Source organism: Gallus gallus, chromosome 21 (assembly GCF_016699485.2).
Source record: "Gallus gallus isolate bGalGal1 chromosome 21, bGalGal1.mat.broiler.GRCg7b, whole genome shotgun sequence".
NCBI classification, from domain to species: Eukaryota; Metazoa; Chordata; class Aves; order Galliformes; family Phasianidae; genus Gallus; species Gallus gallus.
Window position 1 is genome coordinate 6169615 of NC_052552.1, and position 20703 is coordinate 6190317.

Genomic DNA, 20703 nt, shown 5'->3' on the forward strand with positions numbered 1-20703 from the left:
ATCCATCTGCCCAGCATCACCCTAGCCAAGGCCACGGTTTGCCCCAGCCCCAGCCTTCCCTTACTCCTTCCCTGCTTGAGACCTGGCTCACAATACAACCCAAGCAACAACCACTTCAAAGCCCAACCTTTTGCTGAAACACATTGGACATTTCCTTGCTTCATCTCTCCTCAGTCCCCAGGTCAGCCATTCTTCCTTGCCCATCTTCACCTTCACACACACAAACGCTTCATTCCCACTATCTGATGCTAAGGAGAGATCTTTAAATTGAATCCTGCTGGAGGACTGCCCCAAAACCAAGCCATGACAACCAGTAAATCTAAAAGCAAGGAGTAAAAAGAGTCCTTGTGACACCTTGCTCCCAGTATCAGCTTTAACACGCAGACAGGAGACTGCTTACCTCTCTGTCAGCAGGAGCTAGGCTCTGTGCAGCAGAAATCCCACGCAGCAGTATCTGGGTGTCTGTGAGGTGCTCCACTAACCTTTCTTGGTATCGTCTTAGCAGCTGGGCTCCATAATCCTCCAAACTCCATTTGGCTGAATGAAAGTGAAGGAATAAGAACAGCTCAACCACACCATCTTCCCAAAGGGCTTCAAGAGCTACAGAGGGCTTGAAAACACCAAGGTAGCCAGATCTCCCTTAGTCACTAAAACAGTCTTGTCATAGAATGACTTGGGTTGGAAGGGACCTCAAAGACCATCTAGTTCCAAGCCCCTGCCATAGGCAGGGCTTGCCAACCACTTAATCACAGGACACTTGGTTTCACCTTGGTTTGCAGCCAAGTAGAGTGGGTAAATGTGTGGTTTTGTATGTCAAGACAACACCTGAAAATGTTTTTCAGTCTATTCTGATGCCCTGGTAGCAAGAAGTTCCCACTAACTCTTCAGTTTCATTGAAAGCAGTTTTTAACTGAGTCTCAGATCCACTCCACCACGAAGGAGCTCTGCAGCACGCTCCGTCTCAGAGGTGTGCAACTATCAAACACAGCAACATTTTGCAAACACCCATATGGTCCAACATAATCAAGAACTGAGTGGGTTGAGTCGTCTTTGGTGAAAATGTTAAGGGAACACAAACCAGACTTGTGATTGCAAAATAGCAATAACACCCTCTTCTCCCTCTTATGCACAGAAAAATACAACTTTAGCCTAATTTGTTCCTCGTATATCTAATTCCAGATTTGACCTGATGAATCTGAGACATAGTAACTTCAGAGTAACAGCACAATCCTTAGTAGACATCACAGTAGCAGAACGCAATGAACTAATTCAAGGAAGAGAAATAGCCTTAACCCAGGGTAATGAAAAGATTTGGGACAATATGCTGTGTACCCAAAATAATCTATGATTGTACTTGTCTCCAGACTGGTTGATAAATAAAACTGGGAACTGCCAAACAGATGAACCTGAAAGTTGTTTTTTTCTCCCCGCTGTTGGAGTTACAGAACTGGAGGTGAGGATGCATAGTTACACTTTTGTAAGAGAAACGAAAATAAAAAGCTGTAGTTCATCCAGGACATCTGTGCATGGTTTTTTTTGTTTGCGTGCTTAGGTTTTTTAATCACTTTGGTTCAGCACCAAACAGAAAGTTCAGTTACTCACAGTAACTACAGATTGGTAAAAATATATATATATATATATATAGTCCTTGGGACCCAGAATACATACAGTGCAAAGTACGAAGAGAAAGCTCTCTCAGGTGGTGAAGGGAGCAATGGCAATCTGTGGAATAATCAATGGATGATTTTGAGCTTACATGAAAAACTCCCCAGACAAAGATTTTTTGGAGACAGCTTAGTTGAACTTGGTGAAGTTAAGAGAATCTCATTTAGCTCAGTAAGGTTTGACTTGCATGTGCCCCACGTGGATCAGGGCACAGATAACAAATAAAAAGAGAGGCAGTGGGTGCCCCATCCCTGGAGACATTCAGGTAAGGCTGGAGGGGCTCTCAGCACTGATGGAACCGTAGGTACCCCTGTTCATCGCAGGGGGTTGGACCTGATGGTCTTTAATGGTTCATTCCAACTCAAGTGATTCTATGTTCCATATTTCTCCCCTTCTACCAAAATGTTTCTGATTTTATTACACAGACTCAAGTTGCTACAAATGCACTCAGCTCTGCTGTGAGCTTCATGTGAGTCTGTTAGCACTACAGCACAGGACAGCAAAGGCGGCCGTTGGCGGCTCAGATCATTCCCTCCCTCTTCATTTCCACGATAAGAAATACTTGTGCTTCTGTTTGTTCAAGCTGCAATTTGAGGAGATTCAACTCTGTGTAATTAAGGAATGCTCCTCCTTGGAATGGGTATTACCACTAGATAATTAAGCATGTTGGGAGTCTGGTGTTTCAAGAAAGCAATCGTGCTTAACAAATGACAAAGCAAATTGCCTGTCGGGAATGTTTGCTACAGAGGAAGTTATCAGCATTATGAGTGCAGTTTTGCTTTCTATTAAAGAGTAATTTACATTTCACTGCATATTAATTTAGTTTTTAATTTTTTAGTGACTTCAGGGCTGGTGAAATTTGCTAGTCTATCTGAATTGCTCAGACTTGTGCCTAAACCCACTCATATTCAGAAAGCTGTTCCACCAGCACAAAGATGAGAACTCCAAGTCCTGGCAGCACCACAGGCAAGAAAAAAACAAACCCACACCAGCAACAAGGGGACTAGCACCCCAAGATAAGGATGTCTAATGGGGCCACTGAATGTGTGACACCCAGAAGATTACAAATCAATGACCATAATAGAATCATTACGGTTGGAAAAGACCACTATGATCATCCAGTCCCACCTCAACCCACACCCACATAGTGCTCACTAACCACATCCCTCAGTGTCACAACTCCATGGTTCTTGAATACCTCCAGGGATAGTGACTTCACCTCCTTCGGCAGCCCATTCCAATACCTCATCACTCTTTCTGAGAATAAATTTCTCCTAATTTTTCCTCATATCCAACTTGAACATCCCCCTGATGCAACTTTCATTGCAATGCATCGGGCTGTTTTCTAGCCCAGCCCTCTCAAACCAGTGGTCCCAGATCTGTTTTGTTTGCATAAAATGGGCATCCTATTCCCCTGACATGAAATTAGGATTATAAGAGCACAGTGAGGTGCAAAAAACCATCCAGACTTCCTGGAAATTCCCTTCACTAAGCCCCCATGTCCGTGAATTTAATGTAGCCATCATACCTTTGCCATCAGAGACGTTTGTTTTTACCTCCAAGTTGTGTAGCAAAAGATGGAGACCAGGGAATGATGCTTTCACAGCCCTCAAAAGCTTGACCAAACTTTCAGCTTTCAGGGTTTTCTCCTCTTCCACCTTCTTGAGCAGACTGTCCATGGCTTCCCTCTGGGATCTGCCCTCACAGCAATTCAACACTACCTGGAACAAAGCAACAGACAAGAAACTGTTTGCACTTTCTTCAAATTCTCAGATCTAAATAACACTAAACAAACAGGGACAGCATCACAGTGCAACAAATCCATATCCACTGTTTAGATTGGGTATCAGGAAGGATTTCTTTATGGAGGTGATAAAGCATTGGAAGGGGCTGCCCAAGGAAGTGGTAGATGTCCCATCCTGGGATTAATTAAGAGATGTGTGGATGTGGCACCAGGAGACATAGCTTAGTGGTGAGGCTCGGTAGGTCATTTGCATGGTTGGACTTGAAGGTCTTTTCCAACCCTAGACGATTCTACAACTTGGCACCTTGAAAACTACTTCGGTGGGTTCTTACACCAAGTCTACATCTTGGAAGTGTCTGAGGAGCAGAAAACATTTCTTCAAAGGAATCAAAAAAAGACTCAAAGACAGTGTTCAAAACATTTCTTCATTAAATATTTTTAGCAATGACTTTCTAAATTGGCAGTCTCTTTTCCCTCGTTTCCCCTCATTTCTTCTGCTTGTCACTTGAAGACAAGGAGACAAAAAAAGGAGACTCATTAAATAAATACACTATTAATTGAATGATTATTTTTATGACAAGTCCACATGAAGACACCTCATCTGTGAGATATAATCACTGTAGTTCAAGTATGCTGTAGTAGCAGCTCCCCAGCACAACCAGTAAAGACAGCCAGTCTTTAAGGGGAAACGACAGCCAGTTTATGGGGAATGGGAGGGGATCATAGAAGTGTACACACACACAGGCAGAAACTTGGTAGGTCCACGGCCTCATTAATAAAATTATTATTATCTGTCCTAAAACAAGTCATATTTTTGCTCCCTTTCCTCAGGTTCGAAAGCTCGTCCACAGTCTCATTCCCGAGACAACTCCTCTAATTTTCAGCTTAAATTTATTCATGGCCAGCATATACCCACTTGTTCATCTGCCAACATTATCTTTTAGCTTAGAAAGCTCTTCTAAACTCTCTGTTTACCCTATTCTGCTCTCCAATTTCTTTATAAAAGCAGGATCATATTCCCTCTCAGTCTTCATTTCACTTGTCTAAATAAGGCAGCTTCTCTCGTAAAATAGCTTCTCCACTCACCGGATCTTAACAACTGACTCTACTTCAATACAAATTCATCTTTTTTGGAAGAAGACAAGAACTGCATACAGTATTTCAGACAAGGCTTTAGTCTTAGTTCTTGTTACCACACCTGAATTTGCACCTTTCCATCATTCTGTTCTCACTGCTCAGCTCTCCAGCCATGCTATCCTTCTCCTACTTTCAGATCCTCCTCCACATAGAGGAAAGCTCATGGCTTTGCTCATCACCAAGTCTTCCTACCACGTTTTGATATTTTTGTGTCAATGGCATTAGTGATAACATTAATCGAGTACCAAGAAACCTGCTGGTAACCTTGCTTCAACATGTCAATCCTGCCTTCAGCACAACCTGTAGTTATCTCCCAATAAGCTATATCCTCTTTTTAATATCAAGATTTCCTTTGGTTTAACAATTTCCCCGCATGAAATTCAAACGCTTTGCTCAAGCCTAGATTGAGGCAGAAAACCCCATTTTTATCTCATCAAATAAAGATTCCAGGTCAGGCAGAAACAATTTACTCAAACACCTTTGCTGCATTTTATTCCATTTCTTTGATTACATGCAGTGCTTCAATTACACAAGCCTTCCAGCCTGTCCCAGTACATATTCCTGTGCAGCCGTAGATCTGGTTGCCTGGATCACTGCTTCCCTCTTCCTACACGTATTTCCTGACCAAAAATTGTAGGGGCTACTCCCAGCTTGAAAAATGCAGTCATAAACCTTGCCACTGCTCTCACAGCCATGTGAGGTGTGGGTTAGCTCCTCCAGCCTGCTGGATGATTAGCTGACTGACCCTATGCCCTTTGTGTCGTGGTTTCAGTTCAGCTGCAGGAAATTTCCATTCCTGTATCTTTGCTAGAGCTCTCCTGCATTTGTCCCTCAGTTCAGCCACAAGATTGTGGGTCATCTCCTCTCATTATCCTCTTTTTTTTCCACTTGATCAAACAATTGTTTGCTTCTTAACTCAATATATACTGTGATGTCCAGCAGCCTGATGAGCTACAAGACCCCCTTCTTACAGGCATTTTCAGACCTCTGAAGCAAACTCCTTTGTCTGTAGGCCATTGCAACCATCCTGGCAGCTTCTCCACTTGGTCTAATACTCTTCAAGTTATTTATTCCCTCAGGTCTGCAACTTCTTGTACAATTCTCCTCTTTTGTTGAGGAAACAAACTTCAGACAGTTCTCATACCTTTAACATGAAAGAGACAAATTCAACAGCTCCTCCTGAGCTCTTACGAGCAGCTGAACTCATTAATTAGTTTCTTTCATTTCTAGAAATCTGTCCTTTTATAGTAAAAAACTCTGTTAGTGAATCTGCTGGCATATTCTCCCATTTAATTCACACCGAGATGACCCCTGATCACTCATTTTGAAGTCAGCTTTTCAGAGAACACAAGAGGGGTACAAGAACAGCATCCTTATGAAGAGTTCAGACTACAACCTGTTGCTCCCAGACAAGTTTCTGTGCTGCATTCCAGCAGGACCAGAACAGATGGCCCTGGCTGCAATTTAAAGACTGTTTTTGACCACATCTGAGTGGGACAGTCAGAAACACCCCCAAGTGTGTTTGCAGGTAGTTTTCTGCATTCCCCAGTACGCCCAGTTAGGACTGCTCTCACAATGGCAAGTAATCTTGTTTGCATTGTCATTAATAAACCCTAGCAAGGTGCTCTTGCTCATGTGCAGCAAGAAAGGATGGATGTTTTTACCAGCTACTGTGCTGCTCTAGGTTCAGGGCTGTACTGAGGACTGGTCACACTGAACTCTGCAATAACTTAAGACATCACACACAAAAGGTTACCCTGCTCTTTCATTTTATCCAAGTTTGTTTGCTGAATAAATGTGCATCTGCTGAGGGAGTCACTGCAAGAAAAAAAGTTTCATCTTTATGAAACCTTGGAGAAATAGATCGTATCTCTGCCAGCCCAGAGCTCTCATGTCATTCAGTAAGATGAAACCTTCAGAGGTGGCTGATAACTCCATGTTCATTTCCCCAGTACCACACCTGAGATATGCCACAGCCCCGCTCTTTAATCAAGTCAACTTCTGAATTAATTATGCACATTTCCAGTTGTCTAGGGGGAAAAAACAGCACAAACAAATAAAGGAGATCTTAAAGAAATAAAAAAATGGCACCAAAGGACCCCTGCCCCTCAGGTCAGTCTACATATGGCAATTTCTGCCTTACTTTCCTGGGCCTCACCTCCCACTGTACAGCTATGCACCCAGTTTCACTGAGGTCCCCTGCAAATACTTTTGTTATTTGTCAGCAACCTGCAAGCTAACACAAGAGCACGTTTGTGCTTGAGAACCCATCGAGAAGAGAAGGATTTTGTATTCAGAGCAGGGTTTGGAGGCTCTGCAGCAAACAGTGTGGGAGCAGAGAGCAACCAAAAAGCACAAGAAGAAATATTGAATAACACTACCCCTGCACCAAGGCAGGCCCTGTGAATGCCAGAGTGTATGATCATGCAATTGAAAACTACATGCTATGCCCAAGGGTCAGAATTATGTTACCTCTGGGTATCCCTAGCACTTTCTTTGGCCCTCCTACAAGCCGTTGCCATACTCCAGGCTGCCCCATGCTGGAAACCTCGTCAGGGATTGCGTGCAAGGGAGCAACACAAAAATCAAGGCACTTACAAGAAAAGCAAAGGTTTTCAACCAGCCTGTTGTGGCTCTGGTCAGGCTCACTCAGACAGAAAGCAGACATCATTCATGCCACTGAGCACAACAGTGCTTTCCTCTCGCTATAATCCTATGTCAGGGGAACTAACTGATGTGACAAAGTAGGACAGGAGGTCTGCAAGCTGTGTACTGAACGCAGCATGCTAGGACACCTGCAAATTTCAGCTGCACAGGCAGGGCATAGGCAGCTCCCCTCAGAACACAAAAGAAAGCAGGTTGTGTGCAATGGTGGGTTGATGTTTTTTTTTCCGTTATGGCTTCTGCAAATCTGCATACATAATGCAATTGCTTGCGGGAAAGCAGTAGTCCTCCACACCAACTGCTGCACTCAAGTCATCAAAAAAAAAAAACAAAAACCTGTCAGTGGATGTGCTACACTTGCAGGCAACTGTGTGCCCACAGTTAAAAAAAGAGAGAAGCTGAGAGTCAGCTAAAGGCAAGCTGATGACTGAATTTACAAGGATATAACTGGTGTGCAGTAAGCACACAATTTTAATGGTCCTGCTGAAAACAAGCTGCATTACAGAGCCTTCTTCAATCTCACAAAAAGAGACTGTGAGAAACCAGCTGCCTCCTTGGCCCCAGTTTTTGCTTTCAGGGACAAACCGGCACGCTGGTCAGTGTTCCCCCTGGCCTTGAGGTTACAGTTTTGCAGCCCAGCTCTCAGTATTCCCACAGTTCAGCACAGAAGCACCTCAGACAGCTAACATAAGCAGTCCATTCTGCTCAGAGAGAAATCACCAGGTGAGGCTGGAGCATCACTGGGCAAACCGTGTGGAAAGACAGTGCCTGGCAGACCCACACATACAACCCTCACCCACAGAGCTTCCCTTATCTCAGATTTGTTACCCGCTTCTCCGAGGCGGTCAGGAATCCCTCTTCTGCTGCCTCCAAGAACTCTACGATGGGGCTCAGCTGTGTCACGCTCTGGATTAGCTCCTCCTTGCATCCCAGCAAACGAGCGGTCAGCATCTCTCCCTCTTCTGCACTCTCTGGGGAGAAAAGGATTCAGAAGCACAAGAGAAGAAACAAGTCAGTCTGAAGGAACTGACAGGCTCCTGAAGCGAGTGAGACTCTGTGAAAGATCTAAGTGAATAGCAAAGCTCATCCCAAGCACAAGCAGCAGAGAAAAACCACTTTACGATTCTCTTTAAACTCTATGAAAGGAAAACGTCTCATTTATCTAACAGAGCACAAAGCCATAAAGCAAGCTGGAGGTTAACACCAGGTTTGCAAGGCCACTGCTTTGTGTCAGACTCGAGTAAGAAAGGAGCTTTCAATCCCGAGGCTCAGCTGTGCTCCAGCCCATGCTGGCTGCGCAGCCATCGATCCAACCCTGCAGGCAGCGATGGGGAGAGCCCTGCACTGCCCGCACCCCACTGCTGTGGAGCAGAAACACTCCAGGATCTTGGCCAGCACACAATAAGCCTCCCACATATGAGTAAGGATACAAGCTCTGAACAAATGCTAGAGCACTGCAGCCTGCTAGGGGGACACAAATAATCTTCTGAAGCTTTGCCTGTAAGGTTACCCACTCACTTTGCCGAAAGCTATGCCCAATTCTCTCTACCTGTTTGCTTCAGGACTTCTCCACTGCTCTGCTCCCTCTCCAGCAAGGCTGCTCTCAGCTTGGGATTCACATCTTGAAACAGCTTTAATAAAGACACAAGGGTCTGAGCATCCAGAGTGTGAGCATCCTTCACTTTGCCCAACAGTGTTGTGAACAGTGACTGCTCCCCCGCCTCTGCCAGACAGGTGAGCACAACCTAAAACAGGCAAACAGAGGAAAGGTTCAGTAACAGAGTCAACTGCCTAATGCAAGCTGACATAAAGAGCAGATTTCACTGCAGAACAAGGAGAAAACCTGCACAGAAAGCAAAGAGCATTTTGGTGGGACTTTAGGAATCCCCCTTCTCAAGTCACAAAGGAGTCACATCTCCCAGCAAATGCTTTGGGCTTAAGCTTTGGAGATAAGGCACATAAGTGCTGTGTTGTGGGCTCTCTGCACACCTGGCAATCAAACTCAGAGCTCCAAAATCCACTCCTGTGACCCCACATGGCAACCAGAGGCAAACATACCTGCACAGTGATGGAAATAAAAGGAAAAGAAAGAAGCTGGAACTCTTGCTCCCATTTCCCTGGAGCCCTTTAACGCTGTAAATATTGCCCCTAAAGACATGCACTCCCCAGCTCTCCACGAGAGATGCCAGTCTTTCAGAGCAGGCATCCTTTATTAGAGACTCCAGGGATGCTATAAAAGTACCTTTGAAGTGGAGAGCTTAGCCCAGCTCCCGAGATAACGGCCATTTTCTGCTGTCATTGTCATTTTTATTTCTATGATAAAAAGACTGAATGTAACTGCTTGAGGCCGCACCAGGGGGATGGTGGACTTGCTTTTCCTAGCAGGTGTAAATGCTCACATATTAGGGCAGCGTGACAGTGCGATGACCTATTGCAAAGAGCATCCGCAGAGGGGGAGCTGCAGGAGCCCCAGCTCTTACCCTCTAACAGCATTTTTCCTGCCAAACGGAGAGACATGGACATGAAGGGCTCTGTTATAAAGGAAGAAAGCCTTAATTAAAATTAAAATCAGCACAGAATGACTACCCAGAGCTTCAGTTAACATCCCTTCCTCGGTGCACGGTTTTCATTAGCAGAACTGAGTTTTGAGAAAGGGAAAGGCTCTGCTATTTATAGTTTATTACTGGAAGACCTTTCCTGAGACACACTGCTCAGCGTGAACAACAGCCTTTTAGTATTGTTTAGAAGGAGTGCACAGTGCATTTTAGACTTACTTTGAAGCAATAACAATTCCCAGAGAACCTGAAAGAGCTGGAGAAATGCCGATATTATCTGGAATTGCAGATTCCACTTAGGCATAAGGCTCCCATGCATTATAGCCTCATCCATTAGGTTTTTAATGCGTAGGATATTTGCAAAACCCTTTGTAACCACATTAGTACACAGCAGCACACATTCAGCTTCCAGACCCTCTGGGCAGAGCAGCAGAGTCACCAAGACACGGCTTCAGCTTGAGTTGTGTCACCAAAGAGGATCAATGCCCGCTGCAAAATTGGGCTCAGGCTGCAGGCATCAGTGGTGGTGTCCACAACACATCCAGCTCAGCACCAAAATGATCACACACAACCAGAAAGCCCTCCCATTTCATCCCAACCCCCCCCCCCCCCCCCCCCACTTCCCCAGAAACCTCAAGGCAAGATAGTTCCCCTCCAGGTCATCTTCCACATTTCAGAGATTTCTTTCCCACTACATTCAGTTCCTACACCATCACACCCTATTGCTGCTGCCTTGCTTTTTCCCTGTAGATGGAGGAGCACTGCTCTGGCCTTTCAAACCTCATCCCTACTTCTATTCCCACACAAGACACATCTCAAGTGCCACTGATCCAAGCAGAAAGCCACTTCACCAACTATTATTGAGTGAGCTCTGCTGAACAGCAGCTTCAAGGTAACACAGCACCTCAAGTGGTAGGAGGGATCTTCAAGAGAGAGCAGAGGACGCTGGTTCCACTTGTGTAGCTTTTAAAAACTCAGCCAAAACTTCCACACGGGCGTATATGAACAAGGGAAAAGTTTAGCCAGCTTTGCCACCATTAAAACAAGCAAAAACACAAGCTAGCGCTTCTCATCAGGATGCAGGAGATAAAAGGAAACTTTTATGCCACATCCAGAAATTCCTGCAGCTGCAAATGAAGGACAGCAATAATTGGACAGGCCCATATGCAATGGAAATGCTCCACAAGCACAGTGACACTTATTCTGCACTAGAGAATCAACACTCCCCACTTCATCTGAAACCAGTAGCAGAGGGAACAAATGAGCTGTGCAATGATTTGAATTGAGTTTCTCTAAGAAAGCACAGGAAGATAAGACTTGACACCAGCAAAGCTCTTCTGCGCTTCCCCAAATTACTGCAATTTCAGACTCGTTCTCATTTCCAAGCAGGTTTCATCCAGGCCAGAACCAAATTAGATAGGAATAGTTTATGCGAGTTACAGAGAGAGACTTCAGAACAAAAAACAACTCCCCCCAAAAAATCACATCTCCCTAAATGGAAAACCAACTTACAAGGGGACGTCTGCATTTTTCAGCCCAGGGAGCAGAAAGTAGCAGCAAACTTAGAGAAAAGTAAAAACTCTGACAAAAGCAAAGCCAAAAACCTTGGTGGCAAAAACCCCACAGCTTCACCAAAGCCCACTGGATGTAGTAGGAAATAAGGCAGCGACACCTGAAGGGAGCAAAGCACAGCCCCTCACTCTGCAGGGCTGCTGGCAACAAGGCACCCACTGATGAATGGATGAGCAAAGGAACAGAAAGAGTGACATCCAAGGCAAAGTCCCACTGAAACCTGAGGAGCCAGAGCAGCCTCAGCTTTAACAGGCAAGCTTGCAGCACCCCCATCAACACTCCAAGCCCCAGTGCTGTGCCTGCCTGGGCTTTGTTGTCAAAAACTGCTCGCTGATAGAGACAGTGCACCCACAAAGGAGTTGTGAGCAGAAGGACGTGAACAGGGGATGGGAGCTCTCCTCTGCAGCATGGCAAGCACTCCCCACCGAAGTGCTCATTATGAGGAAAAGGCAGCTCCCTGCATCGCATGGTTGCACCCACAGCCATCTCACTGTCTTCCAAGCTGGCTTTCACTTGCACTAAGGTGCCCGACTTCAAGCAAATAAGTAGTGAAATAAAAAGGAAATTTAAAAAAAAAAAAAAAGAGGGAGGGAAGGAGGAAAAAAAAAATCCATTGACTTTTTACCACTGCCACAATTTCAGCCCTTGTTACACATCCTGAGCTGTGCCCTTCTCAGCTAAACTTGCACTTTAAGCATGACTTTGAAACACACCACTGTGTTTCCCCAAAGAAAACACCGGGCCCTTACGGGAAAAAGCTACACCCTCTGCTGGAAGCAGAGCTTAGAGTCGTGCCGGTGCCGACAGATGCTGCTTATCCCAGCAGGGAGCTCAGAGAGCGACAGAATGGGCTGAGCTGAGAGTTTTCTCCTAAGCCCTTACTTAGAATGGGCTGCAATCCCCCTCCTCTCCCCACTGCCTTTGGGGCTAACACTTTTCATGCTTGTTGCAGCTGAGAAGTGATTTTTCTGCGAGGCTTAAAGAAAATCCATTTCTCATTTATTCAGCATTTATTTATAGCTACAGAAAAATTGCCCAGGTGCTGTTCTGCAGTCAGATACCCACACTGTCTCTGAACTCTCCCCGTTCGGATCCTACAGCAACAGCTCATTTGGGAGCAAAACAGGCAGGGCACATGGCATAGATGGGCCCACGGACCCCATCTGCTACGCATTCAGGTGCTGGAGACACAAGAAGTGTTACAGTTACTGCAAAGCAACAGAAAATAGGACTGTTTAACCACCACAGAAGCAAGGCAGTGTGCATGCCGGGCTGTGAGTGCTGTGCAGATTGTGCACAGGGGTGAGGAGGGCACACTGGCACAGGCAGCACCTGTCTGCATTGTGGGGACTCGGCACTCTTGCTGGGGCACTGCTCTGGTTGCAGCACCAATTGCCCACGTGTAGAGTTGGGACAACTTTAAACCTGACAGTTTTCTAATCTGGAAGATGAATTAACACACAAAAACATAATCCTTCAGAGGCATGCTGAGAGCAACATGCTCACAGGTGCTTGTCAGTCTGGCCAGGCTTGGGCTTGCTACAGAACCACAAATTAGGACCCACATCTCACCTCTTAGAGCCCTGGATAAGTTCAACACTGTCAAAGGAGCGAGCTGCTATGGGAACAAAGACTTCCAACCCATCAACATTCAAAGGCTTATCAGAAAATAAATCTGTACTCCTTGACTTGAGGGAATTCTCCTACCTGCTGTCACACATCTTTTTTCTAATAAACACGTTGGCTTCAGTTTTCCTCAGCAGAAAGATGTCGTGGCATCACACAGTTATGCTGGTACTGGTCCAGGTGATTCAAACCCACATGGCTTCCTACCCAGTAAGCTGCTAAGATCCAGAGATCTCAGCCCCCTAATCCAGGGAACAGGACTTCCCTGCTTTTAAAGCCTTGTACGATGGCTGGTATCTGTTGTTCAGAGCCCACAATATCCCTTTTAGCATCAACCAAGCACTGCACTCGAACATCTTCCAACAATAACCTGAGCATCACTCATCTGCAACGATGGCTTTTCAAGCTGAATGCCACCAGAAGCACCATGAGACAGCAGGCCAGCATGCCCTGCATCCATTCCCACCCATAACGCTCCTCGTGAGCAGCCTGCACAACACAGAGCAGAGCAGCTGCTCCGCAGCAAGCCCTCACCACGGGCACAGGAAATCTATTTTGGGATCCCATGTGTCAGTCATTCCCATCTTGATACAGTTCCCAAAGCAAGCGCCACAAATAGGAGTACTGGAGCTCTCCTAGCACAGGGAAGATGCCTTTGGGGCAGGACATACACTTCCTCACCTACATGCACAAGCAGCTTTGGCTCACAGATGTTGCTCGGGTGCATCGTTCAGGTGAGCACAATCTGCCCTTCCAACAAAAAAGCATCAGAGCCCCAGTTTCCCCATGAAAAGATTTCCTGAACAGGGACGGAACTATTCTAGCCCTCAGCAGGGTGGGGAAGAAAAGACTTGTATTATTTATCCAGTAAACACACCTACCTCCCTTTGAGAGGCATCAATTTCTCTGCACTCTTCTAGTCTTCTCAGCACGGCTTGGGCATCAGAAAGGGCCTCTGAGAAAACACTTTCATATCGAAGAAAGAAATCCAGTTTACAGCTTTTGCTCTCTGCTGCTGTGCGAGAGAAACAAGATGAGTTATTTGCTAATTGAAGGGATTCACAGAAAGCGGGATGTGATTGAAAAGCATCAGTTTGTAACCAGCACATTGGCTGTAACATGGAAACTGTGACTCACAAATCCCTTCTAAAGATATCACACAGCCTGGAGGAAAAACCAACAGTTTATTTAACACGAGTTATAAATGGAACATTCATCTTAAATCCAGTGCAGCCTCTGTTTCCCTCCCATGCTGAACATGAGTTTAAAAGATAAAGTAGCATTAGCAGGCAACTCTGCTCACTTACTGCTATAAAGATTGAATTACAAACCTCATGTGCTGCATTAACACAGATCCCACTATACATGAGATGCAGTAGATAAGATATTCATCTATACAAAGATGAAAAGATAAGAAAAGTTTTGCTCAGTATAGCTTTGGTAAAGTGCTAAGAGCAAAATAACCACAAAGGCCAAAGGACAGCATTGCACTGTGCCAAAGGAAGAAAGTCCCTACAGAAAAGGGGCACACGTCAGTGCTGTTACCAACCCAGGGCAAATTAAAAAGATGAAACACAGAGGAAAAAATCCCCGTGACAAAAAAATATGTAAAACAACTCGGGTGTAAATCACTGAGAGGCAATTCTGTCAAGGCTCACCTAAACCACTCACTCTTCCTTTCTTCTCCAGAGGCTCAGCAGGCTCCACTTCAACACAGCAACCATGCTCTGCGCAAGCAGGCTGGGCAGCACAAGAGCCAGAATACTCCCGGAGTGACTCTGAGCTGCTCAGCATCACATTTTGGCAAAGCCAGGTGTGATTCACAGTCAGCCCCTGCTCAGGTGGAGAAATATCTGCTTCCATCTCTGCTTCTCCAGGGCCAGAAGGGTGCAGGGCATCTGTTTTTCCTTCAGCAGCAGGTTTTTCAGACTGGGGCAGGTTATCAGCTTCAGCACTGCTTCCAGATGAGTCTGCTGCATGGGCAGAGACTTCTACCTGATCCTGAGTTGAACAGCTGATGAGGTCTCTCAGGAGGGTTTTGCAGCTAACAGCCACATCAAACATCTGCAGACTATCTGACACAGAGATGACTTTGGTGAAGTTATGTTTCCCCATTGGGAGCTTGCCAGTGTACATCATCTCCAGCAACAATGCAAACTCCTCAGGTGTCACCACAGAAGCATCAATGGAAATGGTGTCTGTGCTGTCCAACAAAGATTTAAAAAGCAGGCTGGCAGCAGCTAAAACAACCTTGTGTGCTCTGAAGTGAACAGTCCCAACAAAGATGGTGCAATCGCAGAACTGCTGCTCTTTGCAGAGAGTGTACAGCTGCTGCAGCAGCTGCTTGCTGTAGCTGGGAAGCTCCATGGCTCCCAGATCTAGTGGTTTTCTCTTGCTTTGGTCTTCACACTGCTTTCACAAGGTCCAGCTAAAGGAAAAACAAAGGATTCTGCTAGCAAAAGAAACCAAAAATTACTTTTTATTTGAAATCTGCTGTAGTTTACTATGCTGTAGTTTAGTGGTTAACTCTGACTCCCCAAATTCAAACTTACCCAATATTGTTCAAACGTAAATACTTCAGAGGGAGCTTAGGAGTGAATATTAAGTCCCAGCAGTTACAGACAGGAGAGAAGAGGCTCCCTGACATAACTCCTACCATAGAGCTCTAAGAAACACTAATGCTTTTCAGCAAGGCACTGCAGTGCCACGCTTTCTCTGCATCCAGCCACTGGAGCTGATGCTGGATTTAGCATTCAGTTTCTCAAAGGGCAGGTGGGGAACCAATGCAGGCAGACCTGCTCAGACTATCAAATGTAGAGGAAAATCAGAGGTGTTGATTTTGACCTACAAAGCACTAAGTGATCTGATCATGCAGCACAGAGGCAGAAGTCCATAGGCCGAGTCTCGCCTACTACAGCATCTCTTTTCCTTCCTTTTTTTTTTTTTCCTGTGTTGCTGTTGGGAGAAAAAAAAATAGGACATCCACCAGCAGAATTTTTATCAGCAGGATATCTTGAGTTTTTTTATCTCTGCTAGACAAGATAAAGATGTTACTGTCTCTTGTCTATACACTAGGATGCCTAGCATGGATGCTGGCAATGATGCTGAAACAAAACAGCATGAGTGCTAAAGGAGAAGCACCTGGACGGACACAGCTTACACGACCTTCAACTGCTTAACATCTTCACACCTAGCTTCCCACCCTCTCACTGAGAACAGAAATAATACTGCCTACCACTGGGACATGAGTTTTAATGAGCCAATGCTCATACATCACCTTGAAACACTGCCTCACCCGTGCACAGGACTGGCCACCTGGACTTCTATCCCATTAAACACAAGGGTTCTGTTATCCTCCCACACTGCTGTAAATCACAGACAACCAAGTTGATGTCAGCAGAGTTGCTGGCAAACGTGGGAGAAGAAAGAGCCCCATTTCTTTTGCCAGGCTGAGTGTAATAGCAGTTTTAGTCCACCCACTCCTTGCCTGGAGTTGAAGAGTATCCGAAATGAAATTGGGTCTGCTGGTTAAGAAATAATAGCGGCGGATCTTCCTACAAAAGGACAAGCAGGAAACATCAGCGCCCTGGAAGAGTCATCCTGTGCATAAAACCTCTCACTTCCACGATCTGAAGCAGCAGCACCGTCTGCTCCCTCTGTTCCTGGCAAGGGTACTGAAGATATATTTGCCCATGACAACTCAAAACAGTAAAGCTCTGAGCAGCCCAATATCACCTTACCATCTTTATTACAATAGTTCAGAGCTATGCAAAATGCGTTCTGAGTAATTAGACCAAATATATTTGTACAAATAAATTATGTTTCCTTAATTATTGGGACCAAAATATCCAGTCCTGCCAAAGAGAATGATGATGGGTTTTTTTTTAACAGGGGGGTGATTGCCAAGACCATCGTCAAGGCAACTGCCTGCTACTTATAGCAGTCTTCGAGCTTTTATTCTGAGCTGAAGGCCAGAAGGGACCACCAGCAGCAATCTGACATCTCATCTGTCACTGCCTCCAAGATTTCTGGATTAATATCTTGGGTTTGGCTGAAGCTGCTCTTCCAGAAAGGTGCCTACTCACGATAAGAACTAATGATTCTCATCCTCCATTGCCACAGTGAGTCATTTTGACTGTTAAAATACCTGCCTCATTTCTTACCTGAATTTGCCCGGCTTCATCTCCCAGCTGCCTTCTAAATGACTTCTGGGAGATCTGCCTGCAGAACCGGGCTGAACTTGGAATCTTTCTGAGAGCAGATAATAGTTCAGCAACGATGAGTGCATGCAGAGTGTGAGCTATCTGCCTCTGCCAGCACCACTGGTGAGAAAAAGCCATTTGTCACTTTTTCAGCCTAAAGCTGCTTCTCTGCATCATCTTTGGAGCCACGCTCAAAGATAAGACCACTGTTGGTATTCTTCTTTTTCTTTCTGGATTTCAAACTTAAAGTAAAATGTCTTAAGTTGACTGCCGCAGCCTTTGACACCTGAGCCACACAAACACTGCCCTCCTCTTCCAAAAATGTCGGCTCACTGGAGACAGAAGTGGGGACAGAGGAGAGAGAGATGTGCTTATCTTAACTGCCCTCCAGGCAGGCTTTGTGAAAGAATGATGAATCTTTTAAGGAAAGGTGTGACAAGTCCCAGCTTACAGAGAAAAACACCAGGGTAGTTTAGTTATTTTGGTTCCACTGATGTCCAGTGAGACTGCAAAGCCAATGAATTTGAGTCAAGTCCTGAAAAGCACTTGAAATTCTAAGGCTCCACTGAACCATATATTGATATATGTCCTTTTGTCACTGTTAGACAGCAGCTATCACCTGAGACAGCTCTCAAGGCAGCCACTTTGACAAGGAAACCTCTTCTTCTGAACCTCCCAAATCCAGAACAGGTCTGCAGCAAACACTACTCTCCATTGTCCAGTGCAGCTCCTCCTTCCCTCTCCTGGGTATTTCAGTCCACAGTTGGAAAGAATCACGTCTTTTTCTCTAGGCTAGGTTAGAATAAGAAAAGGATAAGCTGATGGCAGAGATAGATGCTCCAGAAATGCCCAAATGAGAACAGCCCTCCCTTGTATGTAAGGCTGTGACACTATTCTCATTCCTTTAAAAGGTCATAATTATAGAATCATTTGAGTTGGAAGGGACCCTTAAGGGACATCTATTCCAATCAGCAGCACTGCAACAATTTTACTGCCACCTCAGCCTTAGCAAAAGGAGCTTGTATGCCACAATAATGCCAAAAACAATGCCAAAACTTGCCTTCTGCATTGATTAGTTAAGACCTCACTGGCCATTACAAAGATGCATTCCATGTCTGGGATTCTTTTTTGAGATGCACATGCAGCAGGCTTTCTCTAGATTTCAAAATAATAATAATGAACACTGCCAAGAAATTAAGCAATACCCCAACACAGCTTTTTAAACGTACCAACCCACAGCCTTGTGCTCCCTCTGCTGACAGCACCCTGCTACCAATCCAGCCTGGTGCACAGATCATAAAAGGAAAAAGATCTGTATCTAGTTCTGAGCCAGTGCAGGAGTTAAAGACGTTGACAGCCTGGAATCAAAATCTAAATACTTTTTGTGTTTATCAGCCACCTGTCTTCTTGTTGCAAAGACGATGACCTTACAAAAAGGGTTATTAGAAAGCCAGGAAATCATGTACTGCAATTCAATTTTCTCACCTCTCCCACCAGAAGTAATTGTGTCTTTGAAGAGCTGAGAGAGGCTGAGAGGTCATTACCTTTCCCTGGGGGGCTCCAAAGGGCCAGAGCAGGCAGCACTCCCTGAGGGTAATATAAAATCCAGCCTAGGGAGCCAGGGCACACCAATTTGTTTTTCAATCTATTCTACTTCAGTACAGAGCATCAGTGCAGACAGATAAGAGGAAAACAAGCAACACTGACTAAATTCAGTGCTCCACGGTCTCTAAAAGCAGCAGAATATACGTCACAAAAACAAGCAACATTTTGGCTATCTGTCTGCACTGATGCTTTAAATGGAAATATAGCAGATTGAAAAACAAATAGGTGTTCTCCAGTTCTTCATAGCAAGTTTTCCATTACCCTTCAAAGCAAAAGCTCTAACAAAAGGATGAAATCATACAGGGGAAGACAATCACAAACCCAAAGCAATGGCCAAAGCTTACTCTCCACTCTGTTCATCCTTATCTCATTATGCCCAACACTGAAAGCACTGATTATCATAGAATCATAATACAGTCATATAACTGTTGAGTTGGAAGGGACCCTTAAAGGCCACCTGGTCCAATGCCCCTGCAGTAAACAGGGACACCCACAGCTCCATCAGTGCTCAGAGCCCCTCCAGCCTGGCCTTGGGTGTCTGCAGGGATGAGACATCCACCACATCTCTAGGCAACCTGTTCCAGACCTTAGTCTGAATTGTTTTGAGCTGAACACATTGAGTGCAAGTCAAGAAGCACGTGGACCCCCACAGCTATCACCACCTTCACAGTCACAACACCCTTGTAGGGAAGAAGGACCTATCTGTGGTCCACAACCACTCTTCAAAAGAAGCCAGTGCAGCTGCCTTAAAACACAGCCAGAGGAGGATGTAGTAACCTAATGGCATATACTCAGGAAGCAAGTTTGCTTCCTGCATCTCCAAGAAAGACTAAGTTGTGGTCTGAGCTCAAAGAGATGTTTTCAGTGCTTAAAGTGGTGTGCCTCACTAGTTAATTAAGTATACTGGAAAGGGAGATAAACCAATAGTGAATGGGGAAGTTCACAGGGGCTGGTGCAGCAGGATGGGAGAGGACCTCAGTTCTGGTCCCTATTCCAAGGGCTACTCCCTCAACCACGAAGTTCACAGAATCAAAAAGGTTGGAAGGGACTGCTGGAGATCCCCCGGCCAACTCCTGCTAAAGCACATTCCCCAGGGGTCACACTGCGAAGCATCCAGGTGGGTTGTGAGTATGCAGAGGAGACTCCCCCACCTCTCTGGGCAGTCTGTTCCAGGGCTCTGCTACCTTCAAAGTAAGGACATTTTTTCTTGTGTTCAAACGGAACTTCTGGGTTCCAGTTTGTGCCCGTTGCCCCTCGTCCTGTCGGTGGGCACCACCAAAAAGATCCTGGCCCATCCACTTGCCTCATGCCCTGCAGTCTGTGTTGCTCAGATCCCCTCTCAGCCTTCTCCTCCCCACACTGAACAGCCCCAGGGCTCTCAGCCTTTCCTCATACAGGAGATGCTCCAGGCCCCGATCTCTCCATAGCCCTCCCCGGGCTCTCCCCAGCAGTTCCCTGCCTGCCTTGAACTGGGCAGCCCAGCACTGGGCCCAGTGCTCCGGATGTGGCCTCCCCAGGGCAGAGCAGAAGGGAAGAGAACCTCCCTCACCCTGCTGGCCACGCTCTGTGCGACGCACCCCGGAGCCTCCTTGGCCACCAGGTCTCAGCAGCTCCATCGAACTGGTGATCACAGGGCAAACTGGAACCGACCTCCGATTCGGTCCCACACCTCCAGGGCCTGTTTGCGGCCAAGGGACAAGTGAGAACAAGCCCGGTCCGGTCCGAGTAAAGCCCAGACCAGCGCACAGCACTCCGCGCCGTCGCCATGGTTACCTTTATTGGGAGCGGCGCGGCGAACACGGCGCGCGCCTGCGACATCCGAGGGAACAATAAAGCTTCAACAACAGCCGCCCCCGCCCCCTTCAGCGGCGTTGCGCCGCTCTACGCGCGCCGCCATCTTGAGGCGGCTGCGGGCTGGTTCCCGCGGCACGTG

At 46.0% G+C, this 20703-nt stretch overlaps 1 protein-coding gene across 4 annotated transcripts in view; it reads right to left on the bottom strand.

Annotated features, from left to right (window-relative positions):
• Window positions 1–20686, bottom strand: part of ZBTB40 (zinc finger and BTB domain containing 40) — a 34938-nt gene extending 14252 nt beyond the window's left edge. For 2 of the 4 annotated variants that reach the window (XM_040651416.2, XM_004947527.5), the window contains exons 1-8: window positions 20544–20686; window positions 14622–15391; window positions 13845–13978; window positions 8760–8955; window positions 8039–8181; window positions 3194–3386; window positions 1669–1722; window positions 401–537 (exon numbers count right to left, since the gene is read on the bottom strand). In XM_040651416.2, coding sequence (XP_040507350.1) covers window positions 401–537; window positions 1669–1722; window positions 3194–3386; window positions 8039–8181; window positions 8760–8955; window positions 13845–13978; window positions 14622–15330 — 1566 coding nt within the window. In that variant the 5' untranslated portion in view covers window positions 15331–15391; window positions 20544–20686. The remainder of the gene's footprint in view (window positions 1–400; window positions 538–1668; window positions 1723–3193; window positions 3387–8038; window positions 8182–8759; window positions 8956–13844; window positions 13979–14621; window positions 15392–20543) is intronic. The other 2 variants (XM_040651415.2, XM_015297223.4) reach the window with 2 other exon arrangements.
• Window positions 20687–20703: the final 17 nt, after the last annotated feature.